This window comes from Furipterus horrens, unplaced genomic scaffold, assembly GCF_987537825.1.
Source record: "Furipterus horrens unplaced genomic scaffold, mFurHor1.1.pri manual_scaffold_2, whole genome shotgun sequence".
In the NCBI taxonomy this organism is placed as follows: domain Eukaryota; kingdom Metazoa; phylum Chordata; class Mammalia; order Chiroptera; family Furipteridae; genus Furipterus; species Furipterus horrens.
In genome coordinates, this window is record NW_028327172.1 from 184,566,108 (window position 1) to 184,590,723 (window position 24,616).

Consider the following 24,616-nt stretch of genomic DNA (forward strand, 5'->3'; position numbering starts at 1 on the left):
AATAGCCCAATCTAGCATTGATCTGTATCTTTAAACCAGTTCGTATTCATTCTTCTCACAATCAGCATGGCCCTTCCTACAGTCTAAGCCCTAATTTTTGGAGTTTTTTATTAATTTTCTGGTTTGTCCTATTTTAATTTTTGATAAGTAAGTATATATTCGGTGCCATATAAGGCTCAGATCTGCCCTTTTAACTTTAAACTGAAACTGTTCTTTTTAAATTCACCCAAATTGGCATTTTTACCTTTGTACTCTTCTTCTTCTTCTAATGATGGAATCACTCTCTGTTATTACCAGGAAGATAAGTATGTCTTTTGGACAAGAGGGCTGTACTTATGTGATCTTTAAAGTCTCGTCGAATGCTAAAATTCTATAATTCCTGTGTTCATTTACTGGTGTCATCCAGACGTTTAAAGTCAGTATTTTATCCTGGTGCTAGTTCCTTTTAGTTTTACCATAGGAGACCACTAATTTTCTTTGAAGAAGTCTTAATGCTTCCCAGTCTCACTTCTGCAGCCATAACCACACAGGCAATGCAGCATCATTTATTAAGGGTTATTCTCTCTTCCTCCCATGAATGTACATTTGAAAATGATAAAATATTTTAGAATCTCATATTTTTAGAATACCTTCTAATCTTATCTGGTTTAGTTAGAGTTGCATATTAATTTACACTGTCTTCTAAATTTTAAATAAAAATATAAAAGTAGAATTTGTTATGCCTCAAGATTTATATTTTTTAGAATTAAGGTAGCTTTTCAATATTTAACTTATGACTGTAGGGCAAAGTATCTTGTATGGATTAAGCCTTCCTTACACTTCAGAAAAACTGTAGAATATAGAGAGACAATTTTTAGGCTTATGATTCAGTTTTAAAACAGTACATCTTAATTTCTTTAATGTGGGTATAAGACTATAATAAGGTTCTTCTTTACTACCAGTCCTCTCCTTTCTTTATGCTCTAGTGATTAAACCTTTAAGTTGTAAGATGTCTTAGATTTTTCTCTGAAGAAAATGCTAACCCTTTTAAAGTGTCTCAGTATGATACTAATAATCTCACAAAGGCCTGTGCCTTTGTAAATTGCTATTCTTGTGACTTGGAATCATTTCAACTATGACTTCTTACTGTCTGTCCTCTAGTGTTATTTCTCATATTTAAATGGTGATAGAAATCTTATGGGGACTTTGTTAAAATGTCATTCTGATTCAAAAGGACTGGGGTGGGGACCAAGGTTCTGTCTTTTAACAGGTTCACAGGTGTTGCTGATGCTGGTGGTCTCTGGACCATATTTTTAGTAACAACAATATAGACTACTTGGCAAACTCATTGTCCTTAAGAGTATTTCCTCTGACTCCTCCCTCTGTACCATCATTAATTCCTTTTATTATAATTATTTAGGTATATCTTCCTATTTAATTCCAGATTTTTGCCTAGAAGGACTCCATCATTTTTTAAAAAGTATATTTTGTTGATTATGCTATTACAGTTCTCCCAATTTTTTCCTTTTGCCTCCCTCCACCCGGTACTTCCCTTCCCTCCAGCAGTCCCACACCCCTCTAGGTCGTGTCTATGGGTCATGCATATAAGTTCTTTGGCTTCTCCATTTCCTTTACTATTCTTGATATCTCCCTGTTTTGTTCCTACTGATTATGCTTCTTAATCCTTGTACCTTTACCCATTTCTCTCCCTTCCCTCTCCCCACTGATAACCTGCCATATGATCTCCATATCTGTGATTCTATTCCTGTTCTGGTTGTTCACTTAGTTTGTTTTTGTTTTTTAGATTTAGTTGTTGATAGTTGTGAGTTTGTTGTCCTTTTAATGTTCATAGTTTTGATATTTTTTTTCTTAGATAAGTCCTTTTAACAGTTCATATAATAATGGCTTGGTGATGATGAACTCCTTTAGCTTTACTTGTCTGGGAAGCACTTCATCTGTCCTTCCATTCTAAATGATAGCTTTGCTGGGTAGAGTAATCTTGGTTATAATTCCTTTTCATCATTTTGAATATTTCTTGCCAGTCCCTTCTTGCCTGCAGAGTTTCTCTGAGAAATCAGCTGACAGTCTTGTGGGAACTCCTTTCTAGGTTAACTCTAGGCTTTTCTCTTAATGCTTTTAAGATTCTCTCTTTATCTTTAATGTTTGGCATTTTAATTATGATGTGTCTTGGTGTGGCCCTCCTTGGGTCTAGCTTGTTTGGGACTTTCTGTGCTTCCTGGACTTGTATGCCTATTTCCTTCACCAAATTAGGGACGTTTTCTTTCGTTATTTATTCAAATAAGTTTTCAATTTATTGCTCCTCCTCTTCTCCTTCTCACATCTCTGTGATTCAAATGCTGACAGTGTTATTCTGTCCTTGTTTTTTTTTGAATTCTTGCTTCTTCATTCTGTACTGGTTGACTGTTTATTTTTTCCTTATGTTTTAAATCATTGATTTGAACCCCAGCTTTCTTACCTTCACTATTGAATCTCTATGGATTTTTCTTTATTTTACTTAGTGTAGCCTTCATTTCTTCCCTTATGAATTTGCCATACTAAATGAGTTCTCTGAGCAACCTGATAACCAGTGTTTTGAACTCTGCATCTGATAGGCTGGTTATCGCAGTTTCATCTAGTTCTTTTTCTGGAGTTTTGATCTGTTCTTCAATATGGGCCACATTTCTTTTTCTCCTCAATTTGGCAGCCTCCCTGTCTTTGCTTCTATGTATTGAGTAGAGCTGCTTTGATTCCCTATCTTGTTGCACCTGTTATGTTGTAATGGATGGAGCCTTAGGTATTCATCAGTGTGGGGGCGACCTATTTCACTGCTTCGTGGCATGGTATGTGGGAGAGGGGACAGAGAGGGAACAGTGCCATTTGCTTGGCACTTGCCCCTTTTCCAGTCACTTCACCTACTTCCTGTATGTGACTGGCACCCTTCTAGCTGTTGCCACCATGGTGGTTCCCAGAGTGGGTGGGTTTGTGTACATTCTAGGACCTTAGGGGACCTCTAAACAGACTCTCCTGAGAGACAGGCAGTTTCTTCCGCCGCCCCAACCCCCATTAGTTTTCACAGCTAGAAGCTGTGAGGCTTTATTTTCTTGGCGCTGAAACCCTGGGCTGCGCAGTCTGGCTTCAGGCTGGGATCACTCCCCAGGTGTCACTCTGGCTTTTATTTGCCACAAGTAAATATGGGACTGCCTCAGTGGCACCATACCACATCCACTCCACCTAGTCTCTACCCCTCCTAACCATCTGGATGAATATTTCTTCTTTAAATCCTTGGTTGTTGGACTTCCATATAGTTTGGTTTTCTGACAGTTCTGGTTGTTTTCTGTTTTGAGGTTAGTGTGTTCTTCTTATGGTTGTGTGAGGAGGCGAAGTGTGTCTACCTGTGCCTCCATCTTGGCTGAAAGTCCAGGACTGTGTCTTTTATTCTTGTATTTCCAAAGCTTACCATACTGTGTAACAGAAAATAAGCTTGCAACAAATGCTTATTGCTGATTAGGTGGTATTATTATAGCCCATATATAGCTACTAGTCTAATATATTGGGTTGGCCAGAAAGCTTTTTTTTCCCCCCAATAAGATGGCTCTAGTAGTACTTAGTTGTTTTTAATTGCATTCGAAATAATTTTGTTAGATTGTATTGCGACAGCTGTCATATTAGTGTACATTTTTTAAAAACTTATCGAATTTGGTGAATTTTTGTGTAGCCATTTTGATATTGAAGATGGAAGAAAATATGCAACATTTTTGGCATATTATGCTTTATTATTTCAGGAAAGGCAAAAATGCAACTTAAAGGCGAAAAAAGATTTGTACACTGTATGAAGACAGTGCTGTCACTGATTAAACGTGTCAAAAATGGTTTGCGAAGTTTTGTGCTAGAGATTTCTTGCTGGACGATATGCCATGGTTGGGCAGATCAGTTGAAGTTGATAGCGATCAAATCAAGACATTAATTGAAAACAATCAATGTTCTACCACACGGGAGATAGCTGACATACTCAAAATATCCAAATCAATAAAGTTATTGGTGAAAATGAAAAATGTGTCTTTTATGGATAAATAAGCACAGGAACTTTCTGGCCAACCCAATATATAAGTATTAAGCATAGTTTTTAAATTTTTATTATTTTATTGTAAAAAGAAAATGAATTGTGAACCTCATTATTTTTTCTGTAGTCCTTGTTTAGAAGGAAAAAAAGTCTCAAGTATGTCTGAGCTAAAGCTATTTGCTTGAAAATGTTGAAGGCTTTAGTAGAAACAAAAATATTTTGAAGACTGTATAATAACATATAGTGTTTCTCAAGATTACTATATTTGTAGAATAAGTTTTTAAAAAAACTAATGACCATTTATTTTTCTTTCCACTCAAGGAGAAGTACAAATGTCTACCACAAGACGAAAACGTAGTATGTTATGTTGTTTACCGTAAGCTGTAGTAAAATGAGCTCGATTGTTGACAGGTATGTTTTTTTGCGACTTTTATTTTAAGTTGTAAAGCTATTTTAAAATTCACTTGTTATTGTAATTGTCTATATTGAACTAATAAAAGGAGTTTTATGTTTAAACATAATTACTATTTCATTTAATTTTTGTATTGAGAGCAAACATAGTGTAAAAGTAATTACGGTTTATTAATATTGTCTAGAGCCAAAGTGAATCATGTATGGCTTGTTTCCTGAGTGGGTCTTTGAACTATAATTTTTAATGATTTGGTCAGAGCTGCTCTGAAAGAAATTGTGACAATTGCAAATGTTTCCTTGGCACCTTCTGTAATCATCTATCTCCTTATCTGTTTTCCTTTTTCTCCTTATTTATTGGTGCTAACTCCATTCCATTAAGCATTTTAGCATTTTTTATTAGGATTAGGATTTCATTAGTTGAAATTATAATCTTTAAATCTTGCTTTTGGGAAAAGGATAAACCTTGTGTCTTTGATTTTAATACTTATTTTTACATTTTAATCTCTGATACTGGGATTGATTTTTTGATTGACTTATGGTTTAGTTGGTAGCATTTTTTTCCCAAGTACATAAAATACTTATAAGTAGTGAATGGTACTTAATTTAGATGAAATATAGTAATATGATTTTAAGCATCTGTTCTTCGATAGCTAGCTAATATGCAGAGTACTTTTTTATGTGATATTTCATTTAAACTCATATTATTTCATGAGATTTTACAGGTGAGGAAACTATAAATTAGAAAGAGCTCACATAATTAAGTGATGAACAGGAATTATGATCTGTGTTCGTCTGACACTAAAGTTCCTGTGCTTTTATTATAGTGTACTGTTTGATTCTTCTATATGGGATTCTGTTAAGAGTTTTGTAGGTAGAGTTGTATGCAGAAGTGACTTTTGACAACTGGGGCAGGTCTTCTCCCTTTTCTATGAGATAAACAGTGAAGATATACACTCTACCAGAACTTACATCCTAAGAGGCGAGGAGTTTCCTTAGAGCGGTCTGCTTGCACCACTACCATAGATTGGGCTATGCCACACTTTCAGATGGGATCTATGTGTAGTCAGAAAGGATGTTCCTTCACTCCTCCTGAGAGAGTAAATATGATTTGGGCATTATACTTCCAAATGATTGCCAATACCCATCCTAGACAATATCACACCGAGGGATCACATCTGTGTGTTCAGACTTAAGGCAGCAGTTCTTAATACAAGTTCATTATCTCTCTGAATATGATGAAAGTTATGGACTCTCTTCTCAATAAAATGCATATATATATATATATATATATATATACAGAATTTTTCATAAATTTCAGTGCATGCGTGGGACCCCCAAAATCCATACATGGACTTCTGTGATACAAGATTTGCACATGATCTTAGTAGTGATTTAACAGATACTTTATAGGCCATAATAGACCACAGAAAGGTGTGTTTAAAGGAGTGAATAGTGAATTGATGTAAAACCTCACAAATCATCTGAAACTAATATTGCTCCTTAGGTTAAGATTTCATGTTAAAATGCTGTTCCTCTAGATCTTCCCATAACCAACTTTTTCTTGTTACTTAGATCTCAGCTCAGATGTTCCCCATCTCAACAAGTCCTTCCTTAACCCCTCAGACTAAAGTAACCAACAAGTAACTAAAACATCACCCCCTTTTTAAAAAATAAAACTATTGTCATACATTTTTGTGTTTATTTGTCTCTTTCTGTTAGAAAATAAGCTGTAGAGCAGTGACCTATATGTCTGGTTAACAGCTCCATAACCACGTCCAGAATAGAACCTGGCATATGAGTGCTGATATTTGTCAAATGAATCAATAATGAATGAAAATGTATTATGCTAGATATTGTGCTATTATGCTAGATACTGTGGTAGATATCTTACAGCACTGGTTTAAGTTACTGTGCTAAATATTGTGTTGTTTATGGGGGACTCGTGGTTTTATAAAGCGAGTGTCTCAGAAAATATATGTGTAACTGCTCTTATAATTAAAAATAGTTTCAAGTGAATCATTTTATATAATGGAAAAATATACTGTCTTCCTATAGGTTTTCACTGGTTATTAAAAATTTGAAACAAGATATTTAAATATTAAATTCTGGTTTCATATGCTGTTGTAGTATAGCTCTGTAAGTAGTTTTAAAATTCACATTTGTAACAAAGTTTTAAAAGTTAATAAAAATGGTTAAACTTTAGTTTTCTAAAACTTGTTAGAGAACAAGTTAGTAGTTACAGAATTTGAATTTATGCAGTCTTTTAATTTTACAAAACTGATTTGATTCACGTGTTTAGTGTTGCTGTTGCTTAATGAGTCTGTTCTTATTTTTTTCTATCCACTTTCTTTTTAGAGATGATGGTAGTCTTTTTGATGGGTTGGTGGAAGAAGATGACAAGGACAAAGCAAAAAGGTAGTTTAACTTAAGATGTAAAATAGTAAATAATTGAATAAGAAGTAATTGTAATAGTAAAGATAGTCATTGATTTTCAAAAGCTATCTGCCTAAAGAACTTAGTGTCTAATTAGGTGGAAGAGTTTAAAATATCATATCCAGTTTATAAGTTAAATAAAATTATCCTCTAAATGTGCTCTTCTTATCAAATCATGTTATGGGTACATAGTATCTCTATGTCATTACTGGGGATGTTAACCTTCATCACTTGGCTAAAATAGGGTTTGCCTGAATTCACCATTGTAGTTACTATTTTTCTCTTAACCTACTCTATATTCTTTGGAAGCAAGTTAAGTATTGCCCACCTTCAGACCAGGGATTGGGAAAATTAAGCTTTACCCCTACACATATTTGTAGTTCTGTAAAAATAAATTCTTTCCTATTTATTTATATCTCTGTGGAGTTATATATATTTTATACTTTAGGTTCTACTTCGGTGCTATTTTATTTACTTTTTGCTCAGCTTTGGCCATTGGGAGGTCTTTCATGGTTGGCTCCTGTGTCCTTTGGTGTGCCTCCAGTCATCAGTAGAAGGGGAAGTAGGTGATAGAGAAGGGGAGGGAAGAATTGGTGGAGAGGTGTCATCAAGTAGGTGAGGAATCCAGAGCCATGTGGTGACAATTGGGGCTTTGACCTTAAATAGGAGTCTTGGCAGTTAATTTTACTACCAGGAGGGTACATCCAGGTAGTAGTACAGCCAAGTTTGTAGTCATTGAGAGTGAGCAGTCTTTTCCAGCCGTGTTGAACTATGTGGATGTGTAGGCAAGGGTAGGGGTGTTGTAGCGTTATACACAGATAAAAAAAATAAACATGTGATACATAATAGTTCCTAAATGTATATGTATTTAGCAAAATAAAAGGTTTGGGGATGAGAAAAATATTCACAATAACCACGTAAATTGCTAAATGCTTGCTTGAATGATTAAAATGTGAGTATATCTAAGAAGATTTTGAGGGAAGCAGTAACTTTATTCAAGGAAATAAAAAGACCTGTATTTGAAGCTAAAAGAATATAGGACAACCCCTATCCATTAACCTCAATCTAGTGGAGAAAAGTTCTTATGAAATCATCAGGGTAGAGATAAAGTCTCTAAGATGGGAATAATCAGTCTTCTCAGAATGAAGAGGCAGAACTCTTAAGGAATTGACCTGGACAGTCTTAAGGGCCAAGTTTATAGATGGATAAAGTGAGCTAAGGGTATTCAATTTGCAAAAACATGTATTTTAGTAAACCAAAAATACTATTGCTGTGGGAAACCTTGGAGAAAGGAAGGAATCTTGTAATGATTCTGTCAGAATTAAATAGGACCACATTGAACTTTCTTACTGAAAACAATAATGACGTAAAAGACCTTACCGTTGAACCCAGAACAAAGGGAGTTGTATAGTTAGTCCCTGAATGGAATGTCATTCCAAGAACTAATTACTTCCAGCCTGAATTTACTATGAAGTAAAGTTTGCTTTAATGGGTGTGATCCAGTGATAGAGTCAGCAAGAATATTTACTTTCTGTATATTTTCTTCCCCTGGAATCAAAATGCCTGATTTGAATTATTCTCGGTAGCTATATGACCCTAGGCACATTTTCCTTCATGCCTGAGTTGTCACACCTGTAAAATGGAAAATAATAAAGTCTACCTCATATTAATTAAACGAGATTTCATAAATGTTTACTAGCGCCTGGCACATAACTACACAACAAATATTGGCTGCTATTTTTACCTCCTACCTGTGTGTTCAGATGTTTCGTGTATAGATGCTTCTTATTTACTCTTGTCTAGATCCAAATATTGAACTACCTCTTGTCTCTGTAAAAACAGGTCATTTCACCATATCTAAATTCCCCCCAAACCATCTGTCCAACAAAACCAATGTTACATTTTATATTTCACATAGATAACCAGCATTGTTAGCAACTTGGGATCGTTAGATTTCCCCTTTTGCTTCTCCACTCCAAACTGAATCTGATTTACCAAGAATTGGTAGTTCTGCCTCTTAACCCTCAAAATCACACTGCTCTGTTAACAGTGCTCCTGCCATGATTTATACGTTAGGATATTGCAGTTGCCTCCTAAGTGGTCATCGTCTTGTTTGGCATATAGTAGGTTTTTAATGGTATTTCCTAAATGATTTGTTTTGCCAAGATTGATCCTTTCTTCGGTCTGAAGCCAGAGTAATCTTACTAACAAGCTATTCTGGCATGTCATTTCTTTACTTAAAACCTTTCACTGCCTTACCATGGCTTTCAGGATGAAACTTAAATTCTTTTATGTGGCTTAAAACTTCATAATTTTTTTTAGTACTTAATACTTTGGCCCACCCCTCACTCCAGCATACTTGGGCACCATACACTTGGGCCTGTGCGCTAGCCACAGGAACTATGCTGAACTACTCGTAGTGTTAGGGTTTCATTTTCATACAGGCCTCCTGTGCCTGGAATGCCCTGCACAGACCCCCACTGCTATTTCTTTCTCACATAGTCTTCAGGACTCAATTGGTTGCCATCCCTGGTTCTTCTGAGTTTTCATAGGAATTCAGTGAATTTTTAAATTTTTATTAAATTTATTAGGGTGACATTGGTAATGAAGTTATATACATTTCTAGTGTACAATTCTATAATATATAGTTTCCAAAGGAATTAGGTGAATTTCTTGGGAGGGTATTTATTTTTCTCTGGTATGCCTAGCCCTTATTAGCACAGCCTCTGTCATTACAGCAAGCATTCAGTGTTTGATGCGGAGTCAGTTAATATCTATCATGCTTCTTGAGAATTTTGAACGATTGTATTTTTTCCTAGTACTAATATAGAATAAATGCTAGTTCTTTATGGGAAAAGAAATACATAAAATTATCCTCTGACATTTTGAGAAAGTAGTACACTTTACCTAAACAGAAACTGAATTCTAAAATCTGACTTCACAAAGCAGATAATTAAGAGGTATTATAAAACGGTTAATTGCTCTATAAATAATTGTACTGTACTTGTCTCAAAAGGTCTCTGTGTGACTATTTGTGTACTTGTTACTGCTTCACCTAGAATATTAGTAATTAATCACTTAGCACATGTATTTTGAGTGATTTCTGTTTGTTAGATGTTATGCTTAAGTGCTTAGATTAAAAAAAAAAAATTGGGACTATTATCAAGGAACCCACAGCCTAAGAGAGACAGATATGCAAACAAATGACTACAGATCTGTGTTGGAGGCTGGGTTATAGGAATAAAGAGGAAGAATGTGTAGATAAACTCAGGCTAAGAAGATTTTCCTTTTTACATTTATTTGTAATATAAAACTTGAAGGAAATGTATGACTTTTTTTCTCTTTTATAACATTTAATAATTTGTATTTATACATTACATGAAATTTCACAAAATGTATCACGGTAATATTTATAATAACCTCATAAGGAAACTTCAGGTTCTTAGTAAATATCAGAGTAAATAAAACTTGATATTTGAACACAGTTTATGTCATTGGCATTTTCATAAAAACAGGCATGCCAAATGTTTAATATGTAAAAAGTTTCTTTAGTGATAAACAACGAAGAAAAATTATTGCCCGTGTTTACTGTATATTGTTGGTAAACTAGGAGGTATTTATTACCATCTACATTAACAGAAGCACATGTGTGGTTGTGTCCAAATTGAGCATTATGTTATACTATTTGTGTAATTAAATGGATTGTTTGAAAACTACTTATTTAATTTTTTTTATTTCATCAGAGTATCTAGAAACAAATCTGAAAAGAAACGTAGAGATCAATTTAATGTTCTCATTAAAGAATTGGGATCCATGCTTCCTGGTAATGCTAGAAAGATGGACAAATCTACCGTTCTACAGAAGAGCATTGATTTTTTACGAAAACATAAAGGTAAATTTTTGACTCTCTAAAATGAATTTTTTTTTAATACAACAGATTGGATGCTTCCCAAGCATTTTTTAAGAGAAAGTAATCAATTGCTTTTTAAAAGATTTCCTGGTATGTTATTTCTTTTATTCAACAAATATTTATTTAGTGCCCAGTATATCCTAAATTCTCATGGTATAGGGTAGCAACAGTCCTGGCCCTCAGGTAATTCAAACCAAGGGAGACAAACATCTAAACCGCTAATTATAATACAAGTAATTACAAAGGATAGAGTGCTTGAAAATTTTTAAACTTGTTAAGAAAACACAGAGGAAAGCCTGTGTCAGGGAAGGCTTAAAAAGAGTTAATTTTTTCAACTGAGTTTTCCTTTCAGATTAAGTAAAGAAAACAGCATTTCACACAGAGAAAATAGCATATGCATGAAAAGAAAATTTAAACAGTATTAAGTATTTTGGTAACAGATACTTCGTGAAGAGTTGTAAAAGGACATTTCATTTTTCAGATGTAAATGAAACTGCAGAACTTCTCAGGAGAATTTGTAATTAGTGCCTCTATTTCTCCCTGGCTCGCTCAGCAATGCATTACTAGCCTGATCGGTGCTCTATCACTCTTTGAGGTTATTTTTGTTAATCTCACTAATGTGATTACTCCCCACCTCCTGTGCTGTCAGTAAACAATAGCTTTTTCTGCGGCTGTCTGAAGCACTGAAAATTTTAAGCGCCCCTCAACCATTTTTTTCCCCTTGCCCTGTGTTACACTGCACTTCATGTCCCTCTTCCTAACTGAAACTACTTTGTTCCTCTTGTCTTGCTATGCTTTCTACATGTGACATTTCTCAAAGTGCTGTCTTTTTTGTTCTTGCTTTCTCTACACTCTTGCCCTTGGTTATCTCATTCCATAGCTTTAGCTGTTGTCTCTCTATTAAACTACTAAATATGTATTTTAGATGCAAACTTTTCAGCCTTTATTTCCAGATAACTTCTGGATCTTTATTTTACAAGTCCCCAAACCCAACGCATCTAAAACCAAATTCATTTTGATTTCGTCAGGTCACCTCTTTATCTCAACTTTTCCTGTTTTTACACCACCATCCTTTCATTCCCGTAGGACTCAAACATGAAAAGACTTGCATTCTTCAGCTTTCTTATTCCTGTATCACAGTTGCCAAATTCTCTTATCTTCAGTAAATGTATCAAAATTGTCTTCATTTTTATTGCCACCATTGTCATTACATTTTACCTCTACGGATAGTATTCTCACTACCTTAGTGACCCTTATTAGAAGTAGCACACTCAGTCCTTCAGACATTGTAGTTCAATAAATGATTGTTGAATGAAATGAAATAATATGCATTTCCTCCCGACAGTAGAAGATTCATTTTGGCAGTAAGGAGATCAGGGTTTTCTTTTTTTCCACAAAACTGGGTATAAAATTCTCACAAAAATAAAATTTACGTGAAATTGGAAGAGAATTCTTCCAGTATAATAATTACTGTAAAATAAACCTGTGCTCAACTAAACTTTATGGGATTTGCTTGTATATTTAACTTTTTTTCCTGAATGTTTATAATAGGTGTGAAATTGAAAAAGTATGACTGTATTCCACAGAATTAGCAGCTAGACCTTTTAGTTATTCTTCATATTCTAGTACAGGCATTTTTAATATAGCATATTTTGGGTGACACTTATATATACTATATATATCTGGTCATAGAAAAATCTGAACAACTTAGTCCATACTTTTCACTGCAAAGTAGCTTGTACTTTGTAGAGTAAAATTCATGACATAGATTCTTATTTTGTGAGTTTTTTTAATATGTCTGCATTTAAAACTGGAAAAACATTTGTTACCTAAATAGTTCATGTTTCATCATTTATGAATAGCTTTGTCATAGCTAAATCCATTAGTAAGTAATATATTGCAAAATAAACAAATAGTTTTGTTAAAATATTGTCCCAATCCAGGGATCTTCAAATTTTTGACCAACTTCCTGCCACTAAGAAAACATGCAAGGAGATACTAAGAGAAATTACTCTGGGATTATTACTATAAACTTTTTGCCCCAAATCTTAATTTAGTCTCCTTGATTAATTAAGAATAGAGCACCCCACTGGGAGGAATCTTTCTGCTTGGCAGTAGGCAGGCCAAAAGCCCTCTTTGTTAAAAGCAAACTTATCTCCTTGGCTCTTTTCCTACAGGCTCGTGTCCTTATATCTGCTCTAGGTTCTACGAACTGAATGGCAAAGAAAGGAAGAAGAAAAACATATCTTCCTAATGTTTGATCTGTCTGTTTATTTTGAATCTTGGTTGGTCATTGTGTCAGGCAGGAAGCAGTCTCAGGCCTTTTAGCAACACAGGCTGTCACAGCTTCCCAGAGAAAACTGGAGACTAGTATTTCCAAGAGACCGAATTCAGGGAGATAACTTGCCATAGTAGCTCAGATATGTCATCATAGCAAACTTGGACCTCCTAATACCTACGTAGAGAAATAAATGTTCTTGCCTGTGGTTTTCATCTTAAATTAGAGCGGGGAGAGGGAGGGGAACTTGTAGGACTTTGGTACTGCCTCAGTTGCCCACCTCGTAGTTGGAGTATGCCACTAATATGTCAAATAATCTGTTACAGAAATCACTGCACAGTCAGATGCTAGTGAAATTCGACAGGACTGGAAACCTACATTCCTTAGTAATGAAGAGTTTACACAACTAATGTTAGAGGTATGTCCAGATTTAATTTTTGAAAACTTTTTATTTTCCTCAAAAAATAAATCACAGGGGTTTCTAATTTTAATACAGTTTTAACAATATTAATTTAATGTTGAAAAGTTTCAATTCAATGTAAATCAATAAACTGTATCTTAAAATTAATCAGTGCAAGCATTGTAAGAAAATAGTACTATCTAATAAAGAAATGTCAAATTTTTATATTTTCACTATTATCTGAATTTTTGACAGACTTAATAAAAGTCAGAAAACTATAGCTACCAAATTATCTACCTAGACCACATTATCAAAATTCAAATGAAGAATAATATATCTTACTCATCACATATTAAATGTTATGAAATGCATCCCACTTGACAGTAGTATTTTATTAACAAATTAAAATGACCTAAAAACAACATAGAATGTATTTTGAAAATGGAAAACAAATGAAATATACATTGGCAGGTAACTTTTTTCCTTTTATTTTTTTAATGTTTATTGATTTTTAGAGAGAGAAACATCAATTTGTTGTTCCACTTATATTTATGTGTTCATTGGTTGATTCTTCTATGTGCCCTGACTGGCGATTAAACCCACAACCTCAAAAGGCAGCTCTTAATTCAAGAAGAAACTTTTAAAGGAAATAAGGAAATGTTCTTCTGTGACAAATTTGTTTTGAAAACAATTCAGAGTATATTTGCTTGTAATTGCAAAACTTCATGCAATAATTATAAAGTCTACAAGAATGTTGAGTCACTCATTCCTGTCTTTTCTACTTTTTGTTTCCTGTGTGTAGGTTAATATAAGTATCTATGCACACATGAACTTTCAATGAAAACTTACAATAAATAGGAAATAAATGTTGTATACTTTGGCAGTAATGGTTAAGGACAAGAAAAATAGATACATAACAGAAAGTAACATAGAAAGAGTAGAGGAAAGCAATTGAGTTGGGGTTTTATAGAGTTAAATAGTTTATATCTTATCCTCCTCATTTGGGTCTGTTCTACACTTTAAGCGTTTATCTGTATTCGTGTATGAACAGAGTGGGTCAAAGGTAGGTATATAGTTGTATGTGAAACAAAATTCGTATGTTTTATTATTTTCTATATGAACAACTGTAAACCTACATTTGCCCCACTCTGTATATGTAATGGCTGTGTTTCAAATGTCTTTGTATAGTGACTAAAATCTGAAGAAACATAAGATTATTTTGCAAATTGATGAGTATTTTATTTCTGTTTATACTTTGGTTGGAACAGTTAATTGCTAGATTAATTAAGTACATATATATTCAGCAGAAATGTTAACATGAAAATTTGTTGGAATATAAATATATTTAAACCTGTTCTTAAAATCTGCATTGTACCTCATCACTTTTCACATAATAATTAGTGAATCCTCACAATAATCTTATGAAGTAGACACTATTAATATCTCTTTCTTACTTCCAAATGAGGAAATTGAGGAACAGAGAAATTACGAAACTTGCCCCAAGTAATGTTTAGTAAGTAGGTCAGCTGGGACTTTTTGCAGGTAGGCTAGCTTCTGGTCCCATGGCCTCAGCCCCTGTGAAAAGTTCTCTTCAGTGAAAGAACTTGGCATAGAACTTATAGCTTAGTAACCAGCGATTAGCCCTTTAAATTAGTGGACACTTAAGCTAGAAACCAAAAAATAGTTTTTGATTGTTGTTAAATATTTTTTCTAAAAAGTAGTTTGACATTGTCCAGAATTATCTCTTTAGGTATAAGTAGTGTGTTTATGAAAGGGTGCACACAGCTAATGTCTAAAACAGAGAAAGGAAATAAGTAACTCATTTAATTACTCTAATTTTAATTTTATGATTATGTCCTTAGTGCAATTGTTTATTAAGATCTTCTGTGGTAATCATTAACTGCTTATCCTTTTTCATTGGTATGAAAAATTTCTTTTAATTCATAAACTGTGTAATATCTACACCCCTGTTAATAACCTTAATGAAGGTAAATTACCTGTTCACTAATAAGCTAAACAGAAAAGCATTGTATTTAAATTTTTCTTTACAATGATCATCTTTATTAATGCCGAGATGCATGTTACATATTTAGTATCAAAAAATAACAATATTTATAAAATGCAACAAAATTTAAACATATATAAATTAGTTGTCTCATGATTATCCTCATAGCTTTTAGGATTACATTCCTGAAAACTTATATTTATTTATTTTTTAAATGTCAAGCATATTTTTTATTTTTAGTATTTGTAACTATTAAGTAAATACGTATTCTAACATTATTGTGCTAAGATTGAAGACTATACATAAATATGTGTGTATATTGCAACCTGGAGCCAACTAACCAAGATGTACTGTTGGCCAGTCATGTTTATCAGATTATAGGTAGGCAGTGCAGATAACAATTTTCAGAATTTCAGATGTAGGCCGTATCTCAATCTTGGAATGTTAGAGCTGCTAGTCAAAGATAGATCATTCACCTCAACCTCTTCATTTTACAGATGAGGCTTAGAGAAGTTGCAGCTTGTCCAAGGTCTGAAAGCTAATTAATGGAAGAACTGGGACTGAGAACTTAAAATTCACTTATAACTTCTCTGTTGGCTGTTTCTCTCTCCTTTTCTCCATTGCCATCCCTCTCTTCCTCTCTTTACTTCTTTTGCAACGAATATTCTTTGTGGCCCTTGGGGAGGTAGAGAGTAGTCAAGGAAATCAGAGCAATTTAGCTTGACCTCTGTAAAAGCCATGTTTATGTGGAGCCATCTCTTAGTGTGTTGTTCTTTGTCTTGGAAGCTGGCAGCTCTCTCTGGTAATACACAGGGGAAGGGCTAGTGCCCTGTCAACTTCATTTTAGCTATAGATCCACGAGGAAGTTCTATCCCTTTCCTTAGAACTTCCATTTCAGTCTTCCCCAGATTAAACACCCACTAACAAAGAAGGTTTACTTAATCCTTTTATTGTGGGTTAAGTCAATATCAAATAGGAAGACAAGGAGTTTAACTAATGAGTTTTTCCCTTATATCACAATGTGGAAGAGGGATAAGCTTCAGTCTTCAGTCTTGGGACAAGGATGTCCTTCTCTGTCTTGCTTCCTCTGCCTTGTCTCTGATCTTCCTCTTCAGGCCCCTCTTCAAGGCCCTTTTAATTTTTGGTGTACCCACCTACCTGCTTGGGAAATGACATTTTTCTGCTCAAAAGAAGTCTGGGCCCTGGGTCCTTACTTGTCTTAAGAATCTGGCAACGTGCTAGTGGAGGCTTTTCTCTGCTTAATCTTTGTTTTGAAAGAGGAAAGGGCAGGCTATAGTCCCAGGAATGGGATTAAGTCATTAAGAGTTCTGATTTCAATTCATTCTCTTTACACAAGAGAGCTGGCACCCTGCTTCTTAGCAAATATCCTAAGAGCAAATACAGATCATCATAGTAAATATTAATTTGCTTTCAAAGATGATATATATTATCTAGCTTCACATGAGAAAAGCTAGTTCTTAATAACATCATTTTGACCCTTTTCCTTATGAAATAATAACTGGCATTATATTAAGTTGTTTTGTAAAAATAATTTCATGGATTTGCATAAATTACGAGGTTTGTAATCTTCTTCTTATGCATTTGCCAAGAATGGGTTTGTCTAAGCCTTTTAGAAGGTCATCATCTACTCAGAATAAGTTCTTTTTAATATCCAAGTCTCTCCCCCAATAGAAGGGGATGTGGAGGTGCCTTTTTCTATACATTCAACACATGCTTAGAAATAAAGGGAGGTTGCTCTAACTCCCAGCTCCATAAATTATATACAAGGTTTTTTTATTTTTTATTTTTTATCCACTGTGTGCTACACATATGCTAGATGCTGCAGATAAATGTTGAAGAAGATAAATATGGTTCTATTAGAGATTGCTGTCCTACGAGAACCCTATAATTAAGCAAGAAATCCAAATTTAGTGTGATTACTGTTTTTGTAGAAGAGAAACTCTTCTTGGTATCTTTTCCACTGGATTTTCCTTTCCCTCAGCCTGCAAGTATACTTCAGTTACTTTTTTTTTTATTGTTTTCGCTTGATACTTGGTTCCCTTAAAACTTACATCTCTCCTTTCTTCCTTTTAAAGTTCCTGGTAGAGTGTTTTCTGGCATCCACTCATCTCTAAATTCATTGAAGTCTGACTAATTTTCCTGTTGACATCTCTTTTGAAAGTCAACAAATTCATTTCTCATTTTCTCATTTCTTATCCTGTTTGATCTCATATTACACTGAACAAAACCTCTTCCTCCTCATTCCCCTTGCTATGTTCTCTTCTAGTGATTCCCCTTTGACAATGTACTCTATCTTTGTCATTTCCTCTGGTACTTGTCCTTCTCATCCCCACATGTAGATAATTTCCTCAAGGATTTGTCTGGCGTGCAGATCTGCAGACCTCACTTTTTTTTTTTTAAGTATATTTTATTGATTATGTTGTTACAGTAGTTCCAATTTTTTTCCCCTTTGCTCCTCTCTGCCCAGTACCCCACTTGCCTCCAGCAATCCCACCCTCCTTAGTTCATGTCCATGGGTTGTGCATATAAATTATTTGGCTTCACCCTTTCCTATATTATTCTTAACTTCCCCCTGTATTTTGTACCAACCGATTATGCTTCTTAATCCCTGCACCATATCCCCATTTCTTCCCCTTCCTCCTCCCAGCTGATAACCGTTCAGATGATCCCCATACCAATAATTCTGTTCCTGTTCTGGTTTGCTTGGTTGGATTTTGTTTTTATTTTTTAGATTTAGTTCTTGACAGTTGTGAGTTTGTTGTCATTTTAGTGTTCATAGTTTTGATCTTCTTTTTCTTAAGTAAATCCCTTTGATATTTCATATAGTAATGGCTTAGTGACAATGAATCCCTTTAGCTTTACCTTGTCTGTGAAGCACTTCATCAGCCCTTCCATTCCAAATAATAGCCTTGCTGGATAGAGTAATCTTGGTTGCAGGTTGCCTTTCATCACATTGAATACTGCTTGCCAGTCCCTTGCTGCCTGCAAAGTGTGCTCTGAGAAATCAGCTGATAGTCCTATAGGCACCTCCCTATAGGCAACTCTCCGCCTCTCTCTTGCTGCCCCCAGGACTCTCTCTTTATCTTTTGCCTTTGGCATCTCAATCATGATGCATTCTGGTGTGGTCTCCTCTGGTCCAGCTCATCTGGGACCCTCCGTGCTTCCCAGACCTGTATGTCCATCTCCTTCGCAAAATTTGGGAAGTTGTCCTAATTTTTTTCAATTCTTGCTTCCTCATTCTGCACTGGTTGACTGTTTTTTTCTTCTATATGTTCCAAATCATTGATTTGAACCCTGGTTTCCTTCCCTTCACCATTGGTTTTGTGTGGATTTTCCTTCGTTTCGCTTAGCATAGCCTTCACTTCTTCTCTTATGCATTTGCCGTGCTCAAGCATATCTGTCAAGCCCATGAGCATCTTTATCACCAGTGTTTTGAATTCTACGTCTGTTATGTTGTCCATCTCCTCCTCTGTTAGGTTGGCTATCTCCTTGTCGCTTAGTTCTCCCACTGGAACCTTGATTCATTTCCCCTTTTGGGCCATACTTCTCTGTCTCCTCATTCTGACAGGCTCCTGTGTTTGTTTGCCTCTATGTCCCAGGTAGAGCTGTTGCTCCTGCTGTGTTGTAAGGGGCGGAGCCTTAGGGATTCATCAGTACCATGCGACCTGTTTCACCACATTGTTGTGCTATATGTGGAGTAGGGGTCTGAGAGGGAACAATGCCGCCTGCCCAGCACTCGCCCCTTTTCCAGGCACCTCTCCCACTTCTGCACCAGACTGGCGCCCCTCTAGCTGCTGCCCTGGCCATTGTTCCTAGAGTGGGTGAGTCTGCGGACGTCCTAGGATCGTGGGGGCCCTTTAAACAAGCAGACTCTACTGAGAGACCGGCAGTTCCTGCCTCCGCCCCAACCCCCACTGGTTTGCACAGTCAGAAGCAATGAGGCTTGATTTTCCCTGGTGCTGGGACCCTGAGCTGCTAGGTCCGGTGAGGAGCTGGGAATGTTCCCCCGGTGTCCCTCATGACTTTTTAAAATGTGTGACTGTGCTTTCTGCCGGCCTGCCGCTGCCACCGCTGCTGCCGCCACCACACTGTGTCCTCTCTGCCGCAGCTCTGCCCCTCCTACCTGTCTGGATGAGTATTTCTTCTTTATATCTTTGTTTGCTGGACTTCCATACAGTTTGATTTTCTGTAACTTCTGGTTGTTTCTAGTTTTGAGGTAGTTGTATTCCTTCTTAGTTGTGGAGGGAGACGCAGTGTGTCTGTCTACGCCTCCATGTTGGCCAGAAATCAGATCTCACTTCTTTAGCTGTCACTTTTGTGCCTAGGATTATCAAATGAAAATAATCTATAATATATAAAGTACAGGATCGCTTTATAAGTATTGTATTCCTTGTACTGGCTTCTCTACTGAACTGTAACTTCACATTTCTTAGTGTTTGCCTAAGTCCTTTCTTCTCTATTCTTTAAACACTCCTAATTTCATTCAGATTCTCATTAACTTCCCTCACTATTCCAAAAGCCACTGAGATTTCCCTGACTTAATTATTTTCTTTCCTCTAAACCATCATACACGCTACTTCTAGACTACTCTTGCACAAAGTCCTTATGTCTTAACCTGGTATTTCAAGGTTTTTTCATATCTGACATCAGCCTGCTTTTTCATCTTTGTTTCTGTTTCATTTTATTCCTCATGTATGTCCCTACAGTTCAATCATACACCCTTCTGTTGATATATACAAAAGGTGATATTTTTTGTGTGTGCCAAGGACATAATATTGATGGCATGTGTTCTTCAGAGATATTAGCATCTTTAATAAGTCCATCTTCATATAATATGTAAATGATAAAGATAGAACATTAAGTGTATCTTTTAGAAACCAGCTGTTCAGTAGATGGCCATAGAGTGATCTTTTTCTCTCCAAAAGCATTTTTAAATGCACAAAGGTATATACTATACTATGGTATTGTAAAGGGGAAAAGCTAGCATTTTGATAGTGCTCTGGAAATTTCCACATTACATTCTTTGTCATTTAATAAGTTAGATTTTTATTTCTGTCCTATGAAACAATTTTTTTCTTTTCATTTAACTGACCATTATGTTTAATTTCAGGCTCTTGATGGTTTTTTTTTAGCAATCATGACAGATGGAAGCATAATATATGTGTCTGAGAGTGTAACTTCGTTACTTGAACATTTACCAGTAAGTACTAAAATCCCATGTTCTCTTTCTTATTTAATGACTATTATAAACGTTGTAAAGCATTAGGAAGTGTACCTCCAGAGCAGTGTTGAGCAATAAGCGGAGTGGGGAGGAGAGCTTAAAATATGTCTTTGTTTTAACATGGCTATTTTCTCAGTTCAGTCATGACTGTAATCTGTGTCATTATTCAATGACCGTTTTATTTAGCCTCTGTTGTCTTGCCCTCTTTTTTCAAATGCTAAGTTTACAGTGTAGCCTGGTGAAGATGTTGCTAAATCACTGAGAATATTTTGGGAATAACTAAATTTCTAATGAAATACTTGTTGCAGGTAGAGGAACTCAAATAATTTTCTTAAAAGAATGACTTAATATGAACACACTAAAAATAATAGGTGCAGAACTTTTGTGCTCTGTGGCTTGAATTGATAATGCTATAATGACCCTATTCAATTTGTTATCAATATGACCTTAAGAATACAAAATTAGAAAATAATTTCATTGTGTAATTTTGATAAAGATGGTGAATACCAGAATTATGTGTTTGTTGTTTTAGTCAAGATATATTTATTGAACATCACCTCTCTGCCAGGCACTGTGTGTGGTAGGTGCTCTGCTGCAGTGGTTGGTTTTAATGAATTTGAATTTTTTATTCAATATGTAATGTTGTTACTTAAGATAGGACTTGTAGTGTAAATATTCTAAAGTTACTTACAAATTACACTTACAATGTCTCTTGAAACATAATAACAATACAAAATACCTATTTTTTAAAGGTCTCTTTCAAGCAATTTTGACAAGCACTATCTTCTTCCCTCTGATTATTCTGCCAGTTCATAATTTATAAGACTAGATTCTAAAAGGGTAATTTTTTACTGAAAGCCAGGCAGTAAGTAATTTGTTGATTTCTTTGGCTCACACAGAAAATGACTTAGCTTTAATGCTTTTCTAGGGGCTCTTTTTTAATAGTAAGCTCAAATATTAGGTGATGACCCCAACATCTAAAATTTCTTTGAGAGTAAACAATGAGATTGTAGAATACACAAGTAAATTAGTATGGGCAGAGAAAAGGACAGATTGATTGACTAAATGTTCTGGCCTACTCTTTTTAAAAAAATTATATAGTGAAAAAAGCTAGGGAAAGAAATACATTGTAGGATTAAGATATAATTAAAATAAGATTAAGTAATTTAAATAAAGGTATAATTATATGCTTTTTAACCATATACAGTAGTGTAGGTTTTCTTTTCATTATTTATGGAAACTGTAATTTTTTTTAGATTACTTTTTAAAATTTAGTCATAATCAGAGCATCATTTGCAGTGCAGCCACACTTTGTAAAAGCCTGCTTCCTTGTTACTTTTCTTAACTTCATTCAGAATCAGATACCCTTCCCCTCTGTTCTCACACTCCCATATACATACTTCCATCATGACACATGAATTGTAATTTTCTGTTTATTAGGATAATTATGGTAGGTATATGTGAAGGGACTTTATCTCTGTGTCCACATGTGCTAGCTAGTTTCTCAGAGAGGCATTCAGTAATTTTGTATTGAATGTATAAAAATGAGTAGGCTATTTGATGTGGCTGTTTTAAAAATTCCTTACTAATGGCACACTGGTGTGGAATCTTTAGTGAGGTAGAATTTAATTGATTATTGAAGTAGATAACATGTGACAGGATCTAGTTGGGATCCAGGCATTTGATCATTAACATTCCCTTCCTCAATGAAAATCCTCTTCACCTTTCCATTTCATCCTTGATTTTTAAAAAACTTTATTTTAGAGCTGTTTTTAAATTACAGAAAAATTAAGAATATAATACAGAGAGTTCCCATTTGACCCATACCCAGTTTCCTCTGTTATTAACATTATCTGGATCTTTTTAATTGTTTGTATTAGCCAAAGCATATAGACTGGTCGGTGAGCTTTTGAGCAGAGGTTGCTGCTGCTGCTGCTCCAGTAGACCCATTTCATTCCATACCAAGTTAGTAGTATCCTTCATTGATACAGTTGTTTCTGCTCACCAGTTACTACAGACGCTTTCTTTCACATCACTGACATTGCGGAACTGTCTATTGCTTGATGTCTTGAAAATGTAAACACAAGCGTTTTTTGGAAAGAAAGGAAACAAGTATTTTTTGAGAAGAATAATTATTAGGATCAAACATAAGGAAAAAAATATGTGATTTTCTGCTTCGGGGTTGTCATTAACAAACTAACAGATGCTAAACAAAAGCTTTAAAACAACACTGTCTCTTTCTTTGTGTTTTAATATGCACACGTACTGCTTAAAATAGAATTTTGGCTGTTGCAAGAAGGGGTGACACATTAGCAAATCCCTAAGTTAGACTTCAGTGTTTGTGATTCAGTTTTGTTGAGAAGTTAAAACTTGCCATCTTAATCAGTGATCAGTATGACTTAAAAATTTTTAATTAAAATTTTAAATCTGATTATAAGATTACAAGACTGATTCTGTATGTCCTGCAAAATAAAATGTTTTCTTAACTTTGTCACTTCATACTTAAGTACATCAGGCACCTTTTAATCTATTTGTGGCTCATAATTGGACATAAATGCTTTATTTATTTTGAAATTAGAAAGGAAATTTACAGATATTTTCTCCTCATCTGGCCTTGTATGACTAAATTATAGGGTTCTGCCACCTTAGTGCCTGAAATAATTTTAGACATCCTTAGCATAGCCCATGTATTAGCAAGAAATGTGATACTCAGAGAAATTGGACTTAACTTTGCAACACTTATATGGAACTTCCAAGACACAAAGTTGGTGTCTTACTATATTTCATACTTAACATTTGTAAAATTTTACAACTAAAGGTTGATTTCTTCACACTTGCTAAGTGTGTTCAGAAAGAATATATTAAATTTGTAATCAAGTAATATAGGGAAGATGATTAATCACATTTTGCTTAACAGAGTCCAGGACTAAAAGGGCCACCAATAAGATACTGGATGAGCCTTTTCTCTTCTACTCCTCTTAACCTGATAGTTTGGAAATGTAAACACAAATATGTTTTAAGAAAGTCATTACAGTCTTTATCTGCGGTATGCAGAAATGCAGTTTAGAATTTTTTGAATAGTTATATAATAATTATGAAAGCTTATTTGACAGGGCCAGAATTTTTGTTCCTTACGCCTGTACATAAGTAACACAGTTATTTAATAACATGTTTTATTCAACATATATCTAACTTTTTTCCTGAGGAGCTTTCAGTCCTTGCTAAGCACCTACTCTCTACAGCAATTATTTGTCTGTCAGTTGTATACCTACTGGAAAACATAATTGGTAACAATAATTTCCACAAAATGATCACATTAATCAAATGTAGAAAAAACAGGCTATTGATTGATGTCATACATAAATCAGCAGGGTTTACATATCTTCTTCATGAAAATGATTGAAGGAGATAAAAGGATCAAGATGGGTTTTTTTTTTTCCTTTGAATTGTATTTGGGAACTGAGTGGATGGTCTGGCAATATCAAGTGTGATTAGCTTCATTTAGAGATTTTAAATTTAGTAGTTAATGAAAAATTTGACACATTGGTTAATTAGTTAGTTGCCTGCTAACTTTGATACCTCCGACAATAAAGTTTCAGAGAAAGTACAAAAGTTGGAAAGTAGTGCTGGTGATCATACCACTCTGTTTTAACCACTCATATTCTTTCTCTCTGAATATGAAACACCCTATCAGTTTATAGCTGGAAAAGCAAGGGTGACGTAAGTAAATTTATAATTTACTGAAATGGTGAAAGAAATTGTCAGAATAAATGATAGTAGAAAACTATAACCAATGCCAAAATGAAAGTTCTGGTTCTTATTTTTCTGTTAAAACTATTTTTAACATTAATATGAATGCTTATAGTTTATTTTGTTAATAAAAGGCAATTTTCTAGCA

The 24,616-nt window shown here is 34.7% G+C and overlaps 1 protein-coding gene across 3 annotated transcripts in view; it reads left to right on the plus strand.

Moving 5' to 3' along the window:
* Nucleotides 1-24,616, plus strand: part of CLOCK (clock circadian regulator) — a 131,916-nt gene that overhangs the window by 67,045 nt on the left and 40,255 nt on the right. For all 3 annotated transcript variants that reach the window (XM_090266855.1, XM_090266854.1, XM_090266856.1), the window contains exons 5-9: nt 4,361-4,450; nt 6,806-6,865; nt 10,627-10,775; nt 13,398-13,489; nt 20,608-20,697. In XM_090266855.1, coding sequence (XP_090122981.1) covers nt 4,404-4,450; nt 6,806-6,865; nt 10,627-10,775; nt 13,398-13,489; nt 20,608-20,697 — 438 coding nt within the window. In that variant the 5' untranslated portion in view covers nt 4,361-4,403. The remainder of the gene's footprint in view (nt 1-4,360; nt 4,451-6,805; nt 6,866-10,626; nt 10,776-13,397; nt 13,490-20,607; nt 20,698-24,616) is intronic.